Consider the following 18,751-nt stretch of genomic DNA (forward strand, 5'->3'; position numbering starts at 1 on the left):
CAGTGAGCTACACCATGCAGGTAAAACGTGTCTCATAATTCAACCTGTCGGTGGCACTATTGTTAGTTATAGTAGTTGTTGGTTAGCTCTAGCATTAGCCGCAGGTGAGAGGTCAAAGGTCACGTAACTCACTTGTGCATGTAATGTAAACACGGATGATCTCGCGTAGCTAACGCGTCATCGAGAAGCAAGTGTCAGTATAATATGGGCGGAGTCTGACGCATTTGAGGCTCATGTCTGTTGGTGCTCATCTGGTGGGAGGAGCTTAGAACAGACACTAAGCTAACTAAGACACTAAGCGACTGACACTTTCAAAGCAAAACGGAGTTACCACGCGTGGCCACAGTGTGGCTCCACTGCACGAAAAGTGTCATAAAGTCGCTTTAAATGACAGAAACGCTATAAATCGCTCCTCACCTCACGTCAAAGTGCTAAGAAAAAGATATTTTACTAACCTATGACTCAGCTGGTGAGACAAAAACAAAGCTGTGCAGCGTCTCAGTCAAGTATCAAGTATCACATGCACACGTTTACCTGCAGAGGTAAAACTAAACAAACAAAATAATAATCCGCCTCAGCTTGGATTTACCTGCAGTGACCGCAGTCATGCGACTTCTCTGATATGTTTCACTTCAGCAAAGCCCTTTAAAAAAACAAAACAATCAAACACAGAGCAGGACTGCTCCTGCCACAGTGTGGCGCTGTGGCACCAGTAAACACCAGTCACTTCAATGTAAACAAGCTTCTTCTTCTTCAGTCTCCTCTCTCTTCAATCTGCATCATGTCACTTTTTTTTCTATCATTTACACCGTCTGAGAATCTGATGATTTCATTTTTAAATGTGCACAATTTTTGCTGCTTTTTTCTTCTTCAGTATACAAAAACACTAACTTTGGCTTCTGGTTTTCACGTGGACCGCGCCCCCAGCGCGATCTTGAGGTACTCGTACACCACGTAGCTGATGCTCACAGACGGAATCACCTTCATGAAGTTGGGCGCGAGGCCGCGGTAGAGTCCCGTGGGGCCCTCGGTCCTGACGATGTGTCTGAAGAGGCCCGTCATCGTCATCTGAGGACCTCCTTCAAGTGTAGCTGAGGAAAACCATTCAGACTTTTAGTTTTTACTTTCAAAAACAGAGAAAGTGACCGTTTTTTTTTTCCAGACACAGAAAAGCTGCAGTATGTTAGTAAGTTTTAGTGAATACTGTTATTGTTCTGTCGCCGTTTGGCTTTTTTCTTGTGAAAACGGGCCCCCGTCAAGCAAAACTATCAAACCTGAGGGAGCGTTTGTGTATATACAGCAGCAGAGCAGGGGTGGACGGCGACAAAAAAATTGTGCAGCAGAATTTACTTCTGGAACTTTTTTGTGGACGATTCTTCGTGTTTTCGCCGACAAATCACTTCCTGTTTGTAGCGCAGGGATGTCACCGGGTGACACGGATCTAAACACTGCTGACTGAAAGACTTAAATCAGCATTGTTTGAATTCACTTGGCAATGGTTTACATTTAATAGACATCTGTTTATATTTAAATGATACGCACGACTTTTAAAATATCGTGATAACATTGTATCGTGACTTAAATATTGCGATATTTCGTATTATCGTGACTTATATATTGTGAGAACATCGTGTCGTGACTTAAATATTGTGATATCGTATCATGAATGAAATATTGCGATAATATTGTATTATCATGAAATAAATATCGTGATAACATCGTATCATGACTTAAATATTGCGATATATTATCATGAAATAAATATTGTGATAACATCGTATCGTGACTTAAATATTGTGATATCGTATCATGAATGAAATATTGCGATATCGTATTATCATGAAATAAATATTGTGATAACATCGTATCGTGACTTAAATATTGTGATATCGTATAATGACTTAAATATTGCGATAACATCGTATTATCATGACTTAAATATCGGGATAACATTGTATCGTGACTTAAATATTGTGATATCGTATCATGACTTAAATATCGCGATAATATGAGTGAAGCTGAAAGACTTAAATCAGCATTGTTTGAATTCACTTGACAATGGTTTAAATTTCATAGACATCTGTTTATTTTTAAATGATAGGCACAACTTTTAAAGAGATAGTTCATGTTTTTTTTAACATGTTAGGATTTCAAAATCGATTCAGCACACAGAGCTGCTAATTTGAGGGTCTAGGTAAAGCTATATCGACATGAAACCAGTGTAAGATTAGGAAGCGTTTCTATTTGTTTTGGGGGGGGAAGGGAAAACGTAAACACAAGCAAATCCAAGAAAAGATTAAATGTCCATTAATTTGAGCTAAACTTGTTTAAGCTAGCCCTAACCATATCCCAAACTATCCCTTTGAATGGCAGCAGCTGCACAACGACCCACCTTGTGCCTGCATGCGAGTCCTGACCAGGGCCAGCGGGTAACTGGACAGCTGACCACACGTGCAGGAGGTGGTGCCACAGGCCAGGAGCACAAACACTCCTGGATCTGCGCTGTCTGTGGCGAAACGCTGCAGCCACCAGTTCTTCAGAGTCTGAAAGAGGAGGAGGAGTGAGCTATAATCTGAGACAAACACCAATATAAACAAACAGAAACAAACACACACCTCATAGACGGCCAGGTCGATGCCAGCGTACGGGATGATGCCCAGCATGTTGGGGACGTAGCCTTTGTAGAACGCAGCCACGCCCTCTTTCCTGAAAATGTGTTTGGCGCAGTCCAACATGCCCGAGTACTGACCCGTCCTCCTCAGGGCTAACCGTGTCTTCAGGACCTGAGCGGACAGGAAGTGATGTCAGGAGGACGTCAGGTGACAGGAAATAAAGCTGCTTGTTCACTTGAAACGTGGAAACTTTTGAATCGTTCAAAAGTTTGGGGTCACTTAGAAATGTCCTTATTTTTAAGGAAAAACACTTTTTTCAATGAATATAACACATTTTGATAAAGAAATTAACATTTTGAGAAAAAAAATTCAGTTTGAGAAAAAAAAAAATATATTTTTTTTTTTAAATTTAAAGAATGTTTTTTTTTAATTTGAAGAATTTTCTTTTTAAATTTGAAGATTTTTTTTTTTTACTTTGAAGAAAATATTTTTTTTAAATTTGAAGACATTTTTTTTAAATTTGAAGACATTTTTTTTAAATTTGAAGAAATTTTTTTTAAATTTGAAGAAATTTTTTTTAAATTTGAAGAAATTTTTTTTAAATTTGAAGAAATTTTTTTTAAATTTGAAGAAATTATTTTTAAAATGTGAAGAATTTTTTTTTTAATTTGAAGATTTTTTTTTTTTTAATTTGAAGAAATTTTTTTTTTTTTTTAATTTGAATATTTTTTTTTTAAAATGTGAAGAAATTTTTTTTTTAAATTTAAAGAAAAATTTAAAATTTTGGAAGAAAAATTTAGAGATTTCCGTTAAACGTCCTTATTTTTTAAGGAAAATCACCCTTTCCAATGAATATAACACATTTTAAGAAAGAAATTTAAATTTAAAAATAAAAGTGCGACTCTTAATGGCAAACAACACAAATTGTTTAGGTGACCCCAAACTTTTGAACGGTAGTGTATATATATAGTAAAATCCTCACCTCCATGGGGTAAATGCTGCTCTGAGCGAACGCTCCGGCCAGAGATCCGGCCACCAGCCTCTCTGTGATGCCCAGCGTCTCCTGGTTACTTCCCATCAGTCGCTTTATCTGACAGACGGGACATTTTTGGGGGGTTTAATTTTCAGTTAAAATGTGATTAAAAAAAAAAAATGGCGCCTCTGAGTCACGGTTTACCTGTTCATAGGCCATGAACTTGATCGCAGACTCGGGAGCGATTTTGATGACGTTGATGCCGTTTCCTCGCCACAGCGACCTCACCCCTCCCTCTCGGATCATGTGGGTAAAGCCCCCGGCGATGTGCATGCTGTTCTTCTTGGAGGCGTGAACCTGCGCGGCACACACACGTGTTAGCATGTGTTCAAAAACGCAAGTCTCTGACGCGGAAAAAAACTACCCACGACGACCCTCACCTGCATGAGAACTTTGAGCCGGTCCAGCGGCGCCGTGCAGGTCCGAGACACCGCTCCGGCTCCTCCTCCGGCCACCAGGTGTCGCCAAAACATTCCCGTCTGCTTCTCCTCTGCCGTGAACTCGTCGGGCACCATCAAACTCTCGCCTACGTCCAAGATCTGTGGAGGAAATAGAGTAAACCACTCGCTCTTCCACACCAAACCCCATAGAGAATATCAGAGATTCTACATCACAGCACAGCGAGGTTGTTGATCCAACTTCTGCCTCCATCAGCGAATTAAAACGTGTTATTTTGGGACTTATGTGTACGAAAAAACCTACATTTCGAATTTACCTAAGAAGCATAAACCTACTAAATGAGACAGCAGTAGAGCAGCAGCTCCTGTTTCACCTGTGACATTAAAATGCTGATTTTCTCTATGGACTTTGGTGCAGGAGAGCGATCACTTCACAAACAGGTTCCTGATGAAAAAAAGGGCGTCTAACAGCAAATTAAAACAGTAAATAGATATTTAAGATACAATATACTTCCCTCAGGACCAAAACTGCACAAAAAAAAAATCTATTTTACCACTATTTTGTGATAAAATGCTTCATAAAATGATTAAAACAGCAGATCAGTTACAGTAGAGGTCGAACAATGTCGACGCTCATTCAGGGGTCGAATAAGGATGGCCAAGTTTTTATGACTCTGCAACATTTATCATGCTTCTGAGAACAGGAATGTATAATCGGCTGATAAATAAATCACAATCGCACACCGCAGCTACTTATTAACTTCTTTCGACTTCTGAAAAGTCAAGGACGTCAGGTTGCGATTGTTTCAAACGGAGTTTCCTGCACTTTGAAAGCAGACACGTAATGTAATGTAACGGAATGGAGACACCTTAGCAAAGCCATAACATATGTAAGCATAAATAAATAAAGTTAAAATATGTGACATAAGGAACATTTACCGTGGAGTGTTTCCAGTGGAGGATGATCTCTGGGATGTTCCCTGCCGGATGCAGCAGGTGATAATCCCGCCACTCGTTCCAGTCGATCATCATCGTGCCGTCTTTGTCCATGCTGCGGGATTAAAGCAGAGCGGGTTTTTTTAATAAGGGAAACTCAATATTTATTTATTTATTTATTTATTTATTACACTTTCCAGGCGATTGATGATGCAGGACAGACTGAGCGAGTGAGCGAGACAAACAAACCACTACTTACTACAGAATAGGGGCCCAGATATGACCCCGCCTTATTCTGAGACGCACACAGCAGAGATAAGAGATAAGAGACAGACAGACAGACAGACAGACAGACAGACAGACAGACAGACAGACAGACAGGAGGTTAGAGGAACGAGAAACACACTGAGCGTTAATACAAGACAAATAAACCTAAACTGGAAATGTGTGGTGGTGATGATGAGGAGGAGGATTTGTGAAGTGTAAATGTACATAATTAGCATGTGCTCTCTGTGAGCTCCCTGTGCTGAGAGGCAGCCGCGCTAAACCACTTTAGCTAGTAAGGCTAGATTTACACGTCAACGATCTTAACGCGAACCGCAAAAGCGCCGTCGCGTTCCCACTTTTTATCTCGCGTTTAGACGAGCGTCTTTTTGGTGGAAACGTGCACGCACGCAGGTGACGCAAAAAGTGTGCGAAATATGATGTAGTGTGCGTGCCAGGTGGCTAGGTGGCACTGTGAACTGTGAACAGCAGGAGCGCAGGAGCGTTGAAACTTCCTTCTACTTCTCTTTAGTAGCGCGAAGTAGCAGCGAAAGCGACTCGAATGTCCGACTGATGGATTATTATCCGACATGTTTGTTGTCGTTTGGCTGTTGCTGCACGTGGATCTGACGTCAACGCGTACGGGAGGATAGCTAGCGTGAGCAGCTCGGATTTCACTTTTGCGCTTTCAACCACGGCGGTGGAGCGTTTTTTCAGACTTCCACTCTGGAGGGTGGGTTAATTTTTTTTTTTTTTCGCTTTTAAGCCCCCAAAAACGTCGTCGCCGTCTAAACGAAAGGCACGTCTGATAAAATATTTTGTCGTGTTGTGTAAAGCCAGCCTAAAACAGTGATTTTAGTATACTGTAGTTCCCTGCTGCTTTTATGGTGAGTTTCCAGGGATGAGTCCAGGATTTTCAAATCTCAAGGTCGCAAAATAAACGTTTGACCTCACCGATGGAGACATCTATGACTCAACAGCTCCTGTGTGCCGTGATGTAAAATCAGTGATTTTCTCTATGGAATTTGGTGTGGGACAGTTTTGGTTTACTAACGGACACAAACTACAGCTTAACAGCGAGGTAAAGCTGTCTATTATATTCTTAAGGTATCGCACACACAGTGAAAATCCCTTTTAATCTCCGGTGTGAACAGGACCCAGCTTCGCTTCTCACCTGCGGAGAATCTTCTCCGCCTGTTCCTCAGAGATGTTCAGGCCCAGGTCGCGCAGAGACTGCATGATCTCCTGCGAGTCGATGCGACCTAAAGCACAAAAAGTTTAATCTCTCTCATATCAAAGTTCAGGATGATTCAAACCCGGATGCAAAGTTAATATTAACCACCGTCGAGTCACGAGCGGATCGTAAAACTCCTCACCGTCGTTCTTCTTGTCCAAACTCTTGAAGACCAGCCGCAGCTTCTTCTCGTGGTCTCTGAGGTAATGGACAAACTCCTCAAAGTCCAGCTGTCCGTCCAGGTCTTTGTCTCCTGCTTTGACGATTTTCTGTGTGGACAGAGAAAACAGATTCAGTTAGATAAGAGTTCTCTGGACTGATTGACCGTCGTTCTTCCACCATCTGTGCTCTGTTGACTCAACCTGCAGCTAAAACCACTCAAGAGCCATCATCACCGCACAGATATCGGCCTTTTTTTTTTTTTTAAACAATCCAGGGCCATTTTCTGCTCAAACACGCTGCCCAAACACCTGGAAGGCTTTCAACATGCAGCAGGTGTTTACAGTATTTTACAAAACCAACGAGGACTCCAGAAAACCAGTTCTGAGAACAACTACCTTACGTTTTTCCCATACTTAAAGGTTCCATTTGTAAGAATGTGGCCAAAGACGGTTACTACATTCAAAATACAGAGGTCTTTTAGGTTTCGTTTTTCTGACGGCAACTGGCAACCCGTGGTTGCTCGGCAGCTGAGACTCTACTGACTGCAATGATTGGTAGACGGCGGTAGGTGGCGCCACATGCCAAAAACATGATTTCAAAACATAAACATGATTTGCAGTCTGCAAAAGATGTTTTTTTTAATGCAAATATTTTGGCCGTACTGTTGTTGTTGGTGAGTTCAGTTTGTTATATGAACATTATTCCTGAGTCTCTGTGACATATTAGGAGGATTTTATGGCCAGTTGCTTTAGATTTATTACATAATGCACCTTTATAGGTGCCATATGTAAGAATGTGGCCAAAACGGTTACTACATCCAGATTCAAAATACCGAGGTCTTTTAGGTTTCGTTTTCTGACGTAACTGGCAACCCGTGGTTGCTCGGCAGCTATGACTCTACTGACTGCAATGATTGGTAGAGGGCGGTAGGTGGCGCCACATGCCAAAACACGGTTTGCAGTCTGCAAAAGATGTTTAGTTTTGCCGATTCTTCGGCTTCTTAAAACGCAAATATTTTCCTGCTTTCTTTGCTTTATATAACAAAGAAATCATCAACACTTGAGAACGTCATCTTTTCCAGGTTTGAGAAACACCGATCAACATGTTTCGAGATTATCTCAACCTATGTTTGCAAGGACTAAAATGTATTGTAAGCTAATGTATTTGTGATGCTAACGCTTCTGTAAGCCTGTACCACATCACTGAGACATCACCGACATGAAAAAGACAGTAGAGGAGTAGATGAGTCCATAATGCCACTTTGATAGCAGTGATAGATTCGAAAAAGTTTGTGATTCACCAAATATATTCCACTAATTTCACTCCAGATTGCCCCCTGGTGGCAGCTCTTGATATGATGACGACGAATGTCGGCTTGGACTGACGTGTTCAGCCCTACCTGTTGAAGATGTTCAGGCGGTGCCACCATGATTAAGACGGTGGTCGTGTCTGGAGCGACACGACTGCCGCTCGTGTCTTTGGCGTCAGAGGAGGTCGTCGGAGAATCAGCCTCGTCCGCAGTCGCCTCGCCGTCTTTTCCCGGCGGCTGAGTTTGAGCGGGTTTGCACTGAGTCCAGCCAAAAAGTCTGTGACTCAGGAAAGCCAGAATGTTCTGCAGCATCCTGAAAACTGACTCGGCAAAAAAGCGCACTCCTCTGTGTGTGTGTGTAGTGCTGAAGAAGAGTTGAATGGAATAAAAAGGGCAGCTGAGGACACGGTGGTGAAGCTGCTGCTGCTGCTCACTGATCACCACGGAGACAGGATCAACACTCCAGAGACGCGATCCGCTCTCCGGTTATCAAACCGGGAAGAGGATCTCACGCTGCGAGCGACGACGACGACGACGGCGACAACCGGTTAAATGATGCGGCAGCAAATGAGACGCAGAAGAGAGAAGGTCCCGGAGAAACTGCATCCTCACTGCAGCTGAGCACGACCAATCAGAGGACACGATACTGCCAGGGACAGAGCTCCTCGACCAATCGGGGGCAGCGGTTCATAATCTTAATGTCTGCCTTCTGCTGACGGCGGTCAGACTGGAAGGATGAGGATGAGGGTTTCCCTCCGTCACAGAGAATCTGCTGAGCGATGCCTCCCTCCCTCCCTCAGGGTTTTATTTAAAGGTGCATTACGTAATAAATCTAAATCAACTGGCCATAAAATCCTCCTAATATGTCACAGAGACTCAGGAATAATGTTCATATAACAAACTGAACTCACCAACAACAACAGTGCAGCCAACATAATTGCATTAAAAAAAATATATGGCAGACTGCAAATCATGTTTATGTTTTGAAATCATGTTTTGGCATGTGGCGCCACCTACCGCCCTCTACCAATCATTGCAGTCAGTAGATTCTCAGCTGCCGAGCAACCACGGGTTGCCAGTTACGTCAGAAAAACAAACCTAAAAGACCTCTGTGTTTTGAATTTGAATGTAGTAACCGTTTTTGGCCACATTCTTACATATGGCGCCTTTAAAGCACAGTATTTAGCAGGAAATGACCAAACTCCATCACATGTGAATGCTTCAGGTTTCTGTAGTTCATGAGACAAGACACGGCCGTCGATTTTTGACCATATTTACAGTCAAAGTCATCGTTTCTAACCTTCATTTAACATTAGAACAGCAAAGAACTACATAAAGCAGGGTGTTATCTGAAATGAAAGGTTATTATAAGTGTATTTTAAACAGTAGATATTTAATTTTAGAGTCTATTTAGCAGCTTTTTGTACATCTCTTATATGGGGATATGCGTCGCCCCAGCCTTTAAAGCAGAGCCGATGATTCTCTTGATATAATGATCTCATCACTTATTAGCAGCAGGTTCATCACCTGCAGAGTTCACTCCTCATCCCAGAGGAACAGGTTTAATAAGAGCAGCAGCGTTTGTATTTTAGTATTTATCTGGATTTATCTTCAGTTGAGTTGATTTCTTTGTTTAGATGGAGCAAAGAAACCAGAAAATTAATCACATTCAAGGAGCTGAAAAACTCAAAAAATTGGATTTTATGGCTTTAGAATTATGAAAAAGTGAGTTCTTCATCAGTATAGAACATGAAAAAGTGGTAAAATCCAATTCCCTGTGCTGTAAAGTGGGAAAACTGATTTTAAGGGTAGTTTGTTATGGTTAAAGGTCCAATGTGTACTTTCTCAGACAGAGGAAAAGTAGAATATCCGACAAACATACAGGGCAAAGATGAACAAACACTAATTTCTAGTCTGCTTATAATTATATATAAACATGATGACAGTGATGTTGTTCCTGCTCTAGAACTTTGTGGAGACGTGATTATTAGCTTTCGTCAGCCTCCTCCTGCACTGGTGTAATGTAAAGACGTACAAATACTTTATTCGTATTTATGTATTTCTACTAACTTTCACTACTTTAATTTCCTCCAACTGTGTTACACTGAGCCATCTCTTTACTTTTTTTTTTATTACTTTTACTTAAGTACATTTTATATCAGAACATTACTTCCTGATAAGTACAGTAAATGTCATATATTTTAATACTTTTACTTAAAGGCGCCATATGTAAGAATGTGGCCAAAAACGGTTACTACACCCAAATTCAAAATACCGAGGTTTGGTTTTCTCCGCCATTGTAGCTCAGACGTGACTGGCAACCCGTGGTTGCTCGGCAGCTGAGACTCTACCGACTGCAGTGATTGGTTGACGGCGGTAGGTGGCGCCACGTGCCAAAACATGATTTGCAGTCTGCAAAAGATTTTTTAATGCAAATATTTTGGCTGCACTGTTGTTTTTGGCGAGTTTCAGTTTGTTATATGAACATTATTCCTGAGTCTCTGTGACATTTTCTGGTAACAAACGTGTACATTTACTCTAAAAGTATCACTTTTAAGGTACTTCAAACAAACACTGTTCCTCCTGTCATCAGTATCGACACATGTGATTATCAGTTATCGGTAGTATCGGTCGCCGTCACTCACCATGAGGTCGTGCTCGGTGCGGTGAACGCCCAGCTTCTTCAGGCCGATGGTCAGGTCGTTGATGCAGATGCCGCCGTCTCTGTTCACATCCAGCACCTGGAACAGAACTTTGAACCGGTGCTCCTGCTCCGGTCCGCCGCAGATCTCGCAGGACTGGTCACCGGCGGCCCGGCTCGGCACCGGGTATCCTCCGGCTAAGCCGCCGCCACCACCTTGGTCGACCCCCGGGTGGGCGTCTGCCGCCGCCGCCGCCCGGCACTGGCAGTGAACGTCACCGAGCAGAGCGGGCATTAATGAACCGTGCTGCTGATGCTGCCGGTTCTGGTGCATCACGGGCGACACACTTTCCGTCGTGTCCGTTACAACACGCTCGAGTTCCCCGAGACCACGTCACATGTCCCGGTAAAGTCACGGACACACTCACCGGAGACCCGCACGTGACACACGAGCGTTTTTTTTTCAGCACGTAGACAAAATTCCACAGAAGCCGGTGAATCGTCGCCAGCTGTTAAATCATCAAAATCCTCCGCTGTCGCCGCTTCTAAATCCACGCTCGTCACGCGGACGAGGCTCCACCGTGTCCGGCGCCACAGCTGACAGAGCTCCCGGTACAAAGCGCCGGCGTGGAAACGGTTCCCAGTCCGGTTTTTTAGATCCGTAGAGCCGGCGAAAAAAACTGAAGAAGCGGCGAGCCGAGGGTTCTGGATTCCGGCGGCGTGGCTGAAGTCTCGCAGAGTCTCGCGAGATTTACAGCGTGAGCGTGGGCTGCTGAGGGCGTGCGGGAGAGGGGCAGGTCAAGAGGAGGACAGAGAATTAGTCATCAGGAGTGAATGAATGAATGAATGAATGATTTATTAATTAATTTAATGATTCACGAGAATTGAGATATAGAAAACACGGAAGTTGTTAAAAACACAATCACTGGCGCCATCTTGTGTCTCACTTCAGTTTTGCTGGAGTAGGAAAACCCAATAAATATTAATATCTATTTGGAATAATATGTAAATAACTGAGAAAAAAACAGTGTATATATATGATATTTCGTAATCTGTACAAACATAATATATATTATATAAATAATGAAATGCAAAAAGTACATAAATAAACTTTTGTGGAGATTAGAAATGAATCAAATCCAGATTTATTACACTTGTGACACAATATAATTTCTTCTACTTGCTATTAGAGTCATTATTTCTTCTCTTTTCAGCCTTTATTAAAGCCATACTTAATATAAAGTGTATGTAAATACTGTTTCTTAATGCATTTATAACTTTGGGGAGGAAATAAATAAACTAAATTAGAAAATTAAAAAAACACATTATATATACATATATGTACACACGTACATACACATGTACACGGGCATGTGGGTACAGTGAATGGAAAATAATTATAAAAAGTAAATCTCCTGCAACAAAACAGTATCCATAAGGGAAAATACTAAGTATACAAGCATAGCAATGCTAATGTATTATTATTATTATTATTTTAAATGTTTGTAAGTGAAAGTGTAACTTTTATTGTCTTTTATTTTTTATTTTTCAATTGAAACACTTATTATTCCATTAAATCAAGGAAATTCAAGTAAAGAACAAACAGTGACACAATCAGTCGATGTGTTGTTTTAAATCTTGTTCTCCCGCTGAAAACCCTGTGTTGATATGACTAAAATGTTAAACTAAATAAATAAAATATGAATAAAAAAGTCATATTCATCAACTACCACTGAGATAACGGTGGTTTTTTTTTACCCCTTTGTGTTTAAAAAAAATCTACGTAGTTTGTTTGGCTCATGAGTGACAGGCGTTTGGCTCAGCCAATAGCAACCGAGCGTGACGTCATCCGCCAACCAGTGGCGCGCGAGAGGGGCGGGATTCCGGCCACAGCTACGTAAGCGTTGTCCGAGTCGAAGAAGAAGCCGATTCTGGAAGCCATTACGCTGCGCACCTCGGTTAAGTCAAATCGTACTATTTTGACGTACTATACGCACAATTCGCTGTCGCGAGGTACGCGGCGGCGCTCGAGCGGCGATGGCATCCGCGTCCAAAAAGCGGAAAATGAATTTCTCCGAGCGGGAAGTGGAGATCATCGTGGAGGAGATAGAGAAACAAAAACACACGCTGGTGAACCACTTCAACGCCGGAGTCACACACATGGCCAAGAACCACGCGTGGATGGAGATCCTGAAGAAGGTGAACGCCGTCACCACCTGTCCGCGGGAGTTGCTGGAGGTGAAGAAGAAGTGGTCCGACATGAAGACCGAGGTCCGCCGCAAAGTGGCCCAGGCGCGGGCTGCCATCGAGGGCACGTCCGCGGACTGCACCCCGGTGCCGGTCATCCTGACCGCGATGCAGCAGCGGATCTGCAACCTGCTCGGAGAAGCCACTATCATCAGTTTACCGCCAGGGGACGCTGACGCCGACGCCGACGCCGCCGAGATGTTACCTGTGACGGTGAACACCGTCGCGCTCACCGAGAGTGAGTTAACGGGACGATACGCGATTATCGTGACCTGAATATTATCGCGATTGATTAGTTGGAACATATGTTTTTTCAAACTCTTAAAATGGCCATAAAATGCACTCAAATCATGTTATGTTACAACTTTTACTTTAATATTGTTCATAAAAAAATATGGACTTATGCAGGGCCGTTTCTAGCTGTTTCGGGGCCCTATGCGAGATACTATTTGGGGGCCCCTATTTTTTATTTTTTTTTTAAACACGAGGTAGAGATTCCTAATTTAATTCTATAATAATTTAGATTTAATTCTCAAAAATATAATAAAACATGAGTCTGAACTTGCAGTTTTGGGGGCCCCCCGGTAGCTGTGGGGCCCTATGCAGCTGCATAGTCCGCATATAGCAAGAAACGGCTCTGGCAGGGACTTTTCTAGCTGTTTCAGGGCCCTATGCGAGATACTATTTGGGGGCCCCTATTTTTTTTGTTTTCAAACTCAAGGTAGAGATTCCTATCTTTTTCTGATTACCCCACAAACACTTTCATGCTTTGTAAATATATGCATAATGAATGCATCCAATACATGCAAATAAAGACAGGTACTTTTAATTCTCAAAAATATAATAAAATATTAGTCTGAACTTGCAGTTTGGGGGCCCCCTGGTGACTGTGGGGCCCTATGCAGCTGCATAGTCCGCATATAGCAAGAAACGGCTCTGGACTTATGTCTGAGTGTATATATTACACAGGGTGTATGTAAAATGTCTTAAATTCTCCTTAAATCTCATAGAAAATACCAAAATGATGAGATTTTGTGCACAAACCAAAATGATTAAAGGTGCATTATGTAATAAATCCAAAGCAACTGGCCATCAAATCCTCCTAATATGTCACAGAGACTCAGTGTTTGTGTCTTTATCATTCCAGCTCTTCCTCCTGACTTGGGTTCAGTCTGTGAGGAAAAGCCACTTAACGGTAAGTTTTTTTTTGTTGTTGATTATTAACCTTATCTCATGACTTACGCAGTGATTGTGAGCGCCCCCTGTGTCGAGAACCAGCCTGAGACGCGGAGGCTCAAGTCTCTGTTATCTCAAGTCATGATATGATATTATCACGATATTTAAGTCATGATATGATCACGATATTTAATTCATGATACCATATTATTATGATATTTTAGTCATGATACGATATTATCACTGTAATTAAGTCATGATATGATATTATCACGATATTTGAGTCATGATACGATATTATCACAATATTTAAGTCATGATACTGTATTATCACGATATTTAAGTCATGATACGGTATTATCACGATATTTAAGTCATGATATGATATTATCACAATATTTAAGTCATGATATGATCACGATATTTAATGTCATGATACGATCACAATATTTAAGTCATGATATATTATCACGATATTTAAGTCATGATACGATATCACGATATTTAAGTCATGATACGATATTATCACAATATTTAAGTCATGATATGATATTATCACAATATTAAAGTCATGATATGATCACAATATTTAAGTCATGATATGATCACAATATTTAAGTCATGATATATTATCACTATATATAAGTCATGATATATTATCACGATATTTAAGTCATGATATATCACGATATTTAAGTCATGATATGATATCACGATATTTAAGTCATGATATGATATCACAATATTTTAGTCTTGATACAATATTATCACGATATTTGAGTCATGATATATTATCACGATATTTAAGTCATGATATGATATCACGATATTTAAGTCATGATATGATATCACGATATTTTAGCCATGATACGATATTATCACAATATTAAAGTCATGATATGATCACGATATTTTAGTCATGATGCGATTTTTACACGATATTTAAGTCACGATACCATAATTTTGCAAAATCATATATAGCGATATTCTTACACAACAGCTCCAGTAATCTCCACCATCTAGTGGACTGAAACTAAAAGTATCGCAATACACAATAAAATCATAAATCGTCGCACTCTCTCTCTCTCTATCTCTCTCAGCTGAAGTGACCTACACCGTAGAAGAAGAAGCAGTGGTGGGTTACTGCACCAGCAACTCCGCCCCTGTGACCGTGGAGGCTCCCGTGGAGGTGCTGGTCTCCGCCTCCGACCCTCTGCCCCCGCCGCCGCGGATCCAGGCCAAGTCCCAGGAGCTGAAGAGCCGCATCGCCCTGAACTCGGCGCGCCTGCTGCAGGAGCAGCGGGTCACCAACGTCCACATCCGGCAGATCGCGCAGCACCTGGAGGGACAGAACGAGCTGCTGCAGATGATGCGGCGCTCGCAGGAGGCGCAGGCCTTCGCTCAGGAGCGGCAGGCGCTGGCGCTGGAAGGCACGCAGGCCGCCCTGCTGGCGCTGGTGCAGATGCTGCGGCCGGCGCTCAAAGACCTGCGCAAGTCCCTGCAGAGCGGGGCCGAGGTCGCCGTCGCCGTCGCCGCCAGCAGCTCGGCGGCTGCAGGCGTCGCCGACGGGTCGGGGACGGAGGAGCAGAGTCGGCCGAAAACACCACCAGCAGAACCCGCAGCACCTCCTCCAGAGGCAGCCAAGGACACGCAATAGACTATGTGTGTGTGTGAGAGTGTGTGCGTTCTTGTACTTGCGGCATACTGAGGACCAGTGAGGGTTTTTAACCAACAAAGTGAGGTCATTTTTACAAAGTAAGGACATTTTGGCCAGGCCTCACTTTGTTTTCATTCAAATCACTTCCTTTGGTTGTAAACATGCTATACTAGTCAATTTGGTACAAAAACTTGTTTTCCAGTCCTGGTGTATCACACACTTTTTGCTCTGAGGCTCCACCTGCAGACATTTTATGGTACTGCACCCATTAGTTCTTTATGGATGTCATTCATGAAGTAGATATTTGTAATTGTGTTGATTTATAAAGTTGGAAATGCAGGTCCTCACTTTGTCAGCACTATCACCCGGTCCTCAGTATGGAGCAAGTACAAGAACGTGTGTGTGTGTGTGTTCTTGTACCTGCGACATACTGAGGACCAGTGAGGGTTTTTAACCAACAAAGTGAGGTCATTTTTACAAAGTGAGGACATTTTGGACAGGCTTCACTTTGTTTTCATTCAAACCACTTCCTTAGGTTGTAAACATGCTATACTTAACAGAGGTCCTCAGTTTGGTACAAAAACCAGTTTTCCAGTCCCGGTGTTTCAAACACTTTTTGCTCTGGGGCTCCACCTGCAGACATTTTATGGTACTGCACCCAGTAGTTCTTTATGGATGTCATTCATGAAGTAGATATTTGTAATTGTGTTGATTTATAAAGTTGGAAATGCAGGTCCTCACTTTGCCAGCACTTTCACCCGGTCCTCAGTGTGCAGCAAGTACAAGAACGTGTGTGTGTGTGTGTGTGTGTGTGTGTGTGTGTGTGAGAGGCGGAGCTTCAGTGGACAATGAGGATCCGCATTACTGACTGACATTTGTTTATGAAACGTTACGTTGACATTGTTTTTATTTTTTTTACTGTTAATATTGACTCTCTGTTTGTTATTAAAGGGATAGTTCAGGTTTCTTTTGAAGCGCTGACACACACTGAACCAGAGTCTGATTCACACAGCGGATTTTTTAACTTCATAAAATCAAGTCACTTCTGTGGTGAATACTTCATTTCGACCATGTGCAGCTCTTTTTCAACAGGAAACCTACACGTCCACGTCTTTGTAAATTGCTCCCTCTTCCACACCAAAGCCCATAGAGAAAATCAGCGATTTTACATCAGCACACAGGAGTTGTTCATTCAACTGCTGCCTCCTTCAGTAAGTTCTAATGTATTTTTTTGTGACTTCAATTTATGAAATCCTTTGTTCGGATGTACCGCAGTAGCACACATCTACCAAAAGAGGCCGGAGTAGAGCAGCAGCTCCTGTGTCCCTGTGAGTTAAAAGTCACATTTTTCTCAATGGAGTTTGGTGTGGAAGTTTCAGACTTCAGTTTCCTGTTGTAAAAAGGTGCCTAACAACAAAATTACATGGCAAACTATATTCTTAAGACACATATTTCATGATGTGTGCCTTCTGTTAAGTGGCTGAAATCTGTTTCTGCCAAACAAAACTGCTGAATACGTGTCAGTTTTTAGGGCAAAGATGCTGAAGACGACTCCCTGGTTTGTTACTGTTCTTCAATTATTTGAGTCCCAACTCAATAAATAAAAAAAAAAAACTGGAAGAAACATGGAACAGTTTGTTCAGTATTTTTCCCGCTCAGGCTGCATTACTTATATTCGGCCAGAAGAGGTCGCTGTGGGCAAACAGTTCAATTCAAAGTGAAATTGAAATACTGCACTTTTTTATACATAGTGTTTTGTCAGGAAAGTATTATGTCAATGTCAATATTAATAAATAGTGAATATTATGTGTGAAACGGAGGCTACAACTAAACTGGACGTCCCTCACTTCACTCCCTTCACTTATTAGGACTTGAATTAATATGAACTTAAAAATAGTTTTAAACCATTTCAGACATGATGAACAAAAAAAAAACCTGAGTCACTTCGTGTTGCGCCGAGTTTCTAAGGAAATCCAAGGAGAATTTCTGCCAAAAACCTTGGTAATTCCAATTTGAAATGGAACGCACCATCAGGAGTTTGTGTTGACTTCCATGATGGCCTCCAGCGAAGCTGTTAGAACAGACACACAAAAATAAAATATGAATGAATGTCAAAACAAATGCTATTTCAAAGTGTTTACACAACAACAACTCAACAAACCCACAGGCCAGTGTAGATTAATGTCATTCAGCCATTTTAGGAGAAAAATAGGGTATTTTTGTTGTTTCTTTATAGATAAATTCATAAATAAATTACTATTATTATTTTTTTCCACACAGTTAAACAAAAAAGTAAAATATTTTTAAAAATATACGCAAAAAATGGCACGCACGCGTTTGTGTCTGTGCAGACGTAGCAAAGAGTTTTTGCTAACACGCTAATTAGCAGGCAGCAGGAAATGATTTCAGTTGCTCTATGACCCCGTAAAGTTAATACATTTTTAATTGTTTATTTCTTGAAAATCCACTTTTTGTTTCTATGTATTTGACTGTACTGTTATATTGTATTGTATTATTACATATGTAGTAGTAGTAGCAGTAATGTTGTATTTTCAATAGCTACGGTAGCGTTTCATGTTTAGTTTCAATTTTATTTAATTAAAAACCATTTTTCTTCTTTTTCTTCGCTCGCCTCTGCTCACACACTTTGTGTACGGTCCCTAACCGTGAGGCGTTCACGGAGTCTCTCAGGCTGTTGTCGATGAGAAACAGCGAACACACTCACACACACACACACACACACAGGGAGAGAAAAGTTGGTGAGGATGCGGTGAAGCAGCAGAGAATCAGCCGGACTTTAGTTCACTGTGGCCGGGTTCAGCTCCTCAGTTGTAGCCGCTGTGAGGACCAGGATGACGGCGGGAGACGGTGAGTCCTCAGACCCGGGCGCTAGATTTCACACGATTGTGTGCGTGTTGTTACGCTTCGCTCGCTCTTCGGTTTGGTTACGTTGTTTGCGTGGCAGCTGTCAGCGCGCGCGCACACACACACAAACGGAGTGAGCGTAGAAAGCGACGATGCGAGAGTGAAGACATTAACATTTGCGAATTAATGACGCAGAGTAAGTGCGTAAGGTAGGAGG

General features: G+C 41.9%; 2 protein-coding genes and 1 long non-coding RNA gene across 3 annotated transcripts in view; 1 reads left to right on the forward strand and 2 right to left on the reverse strand.

The window, feature by feature from the left end:
* Positions 1 to 906: 906 nt before the first annotated feature.
* On the reverse strand, positions 907 to 10,923 carry slc25a25b (solute carrier family 25 member 25b; the record flags this gene model as incomplete). Its single annotated transcript, XM_083909943.1, has 13 exons — positions 907 to 1,091; positions 2,393 to 2,543; positions 2,616 to 2,783; positions 3,595 to 3,702; positions 3,790 to 3,942; positions 4,026 to 4,184; positions 4,983 to 5,094; positions 5,239 to 5,274; positions 6,418 to 6,505; positions 6,620 to 6,746; positions 8,039 to 8,381; positions 8,596 to 8,675; positions 10,594 to 10,923. The coding sequence occupies 13 exons, from the start codon at positions 10,921 to 10,923 to the stop codon at positions 907 to 909; spliced, it is 2,040 nt and encodes a 679-aa protein (XP_083766069.1).
* Positions 10,924 to 12,626: 1,703 nt separating this feature from the next.
* On the forward strand, positions 12,627 to 15,669 carry naif1 (nuclear apoptosis inducing factor 1; the record flags this gene model as incomplete). The annotated part of the gene is made up of 2 exons (XM_083909954.1): positions 12,627 to 13,074; positions 15,113 to 15,669. The coding sequence occupies 2 exons, from the start codon at positions 12,627 to 12,629 to the stop codon at positions 15,667 to 15,669; spliced, it is 1,005 nt and encodes a 334-aa protein (XP_083766080.1).
* A 1,039-nt stretch (positions 15,670 to 16,708) lies between these two features.
* Positions 16,709 to 18,751, reverse strand: part of LOC310933553 — a 28,191-nt gene continuing 26,148 nt past the window's right edge. The window contains exon 4 of the long non-coding RNA XR_014592955.1: positions 16,709 to 17,740. This is a non-coding gene — a long non-coding RNA (uncharacterized lncRNA). The remainder of the gene's footprint in view (positions 17,741 to 18,751) is intronic.

Source organism: Microchirus variegatus (assembly GCF_963457635.1).
Source record: "Microchirus variegatus genome assembly, chromosome: 1".
Classification (NCBI taxonomy): Eukaryota; Metazoa; Chordata; class Actinopteri; order Pleuronectiformes; family Soleidae; genus Microchirus; species Microchirus variegatus.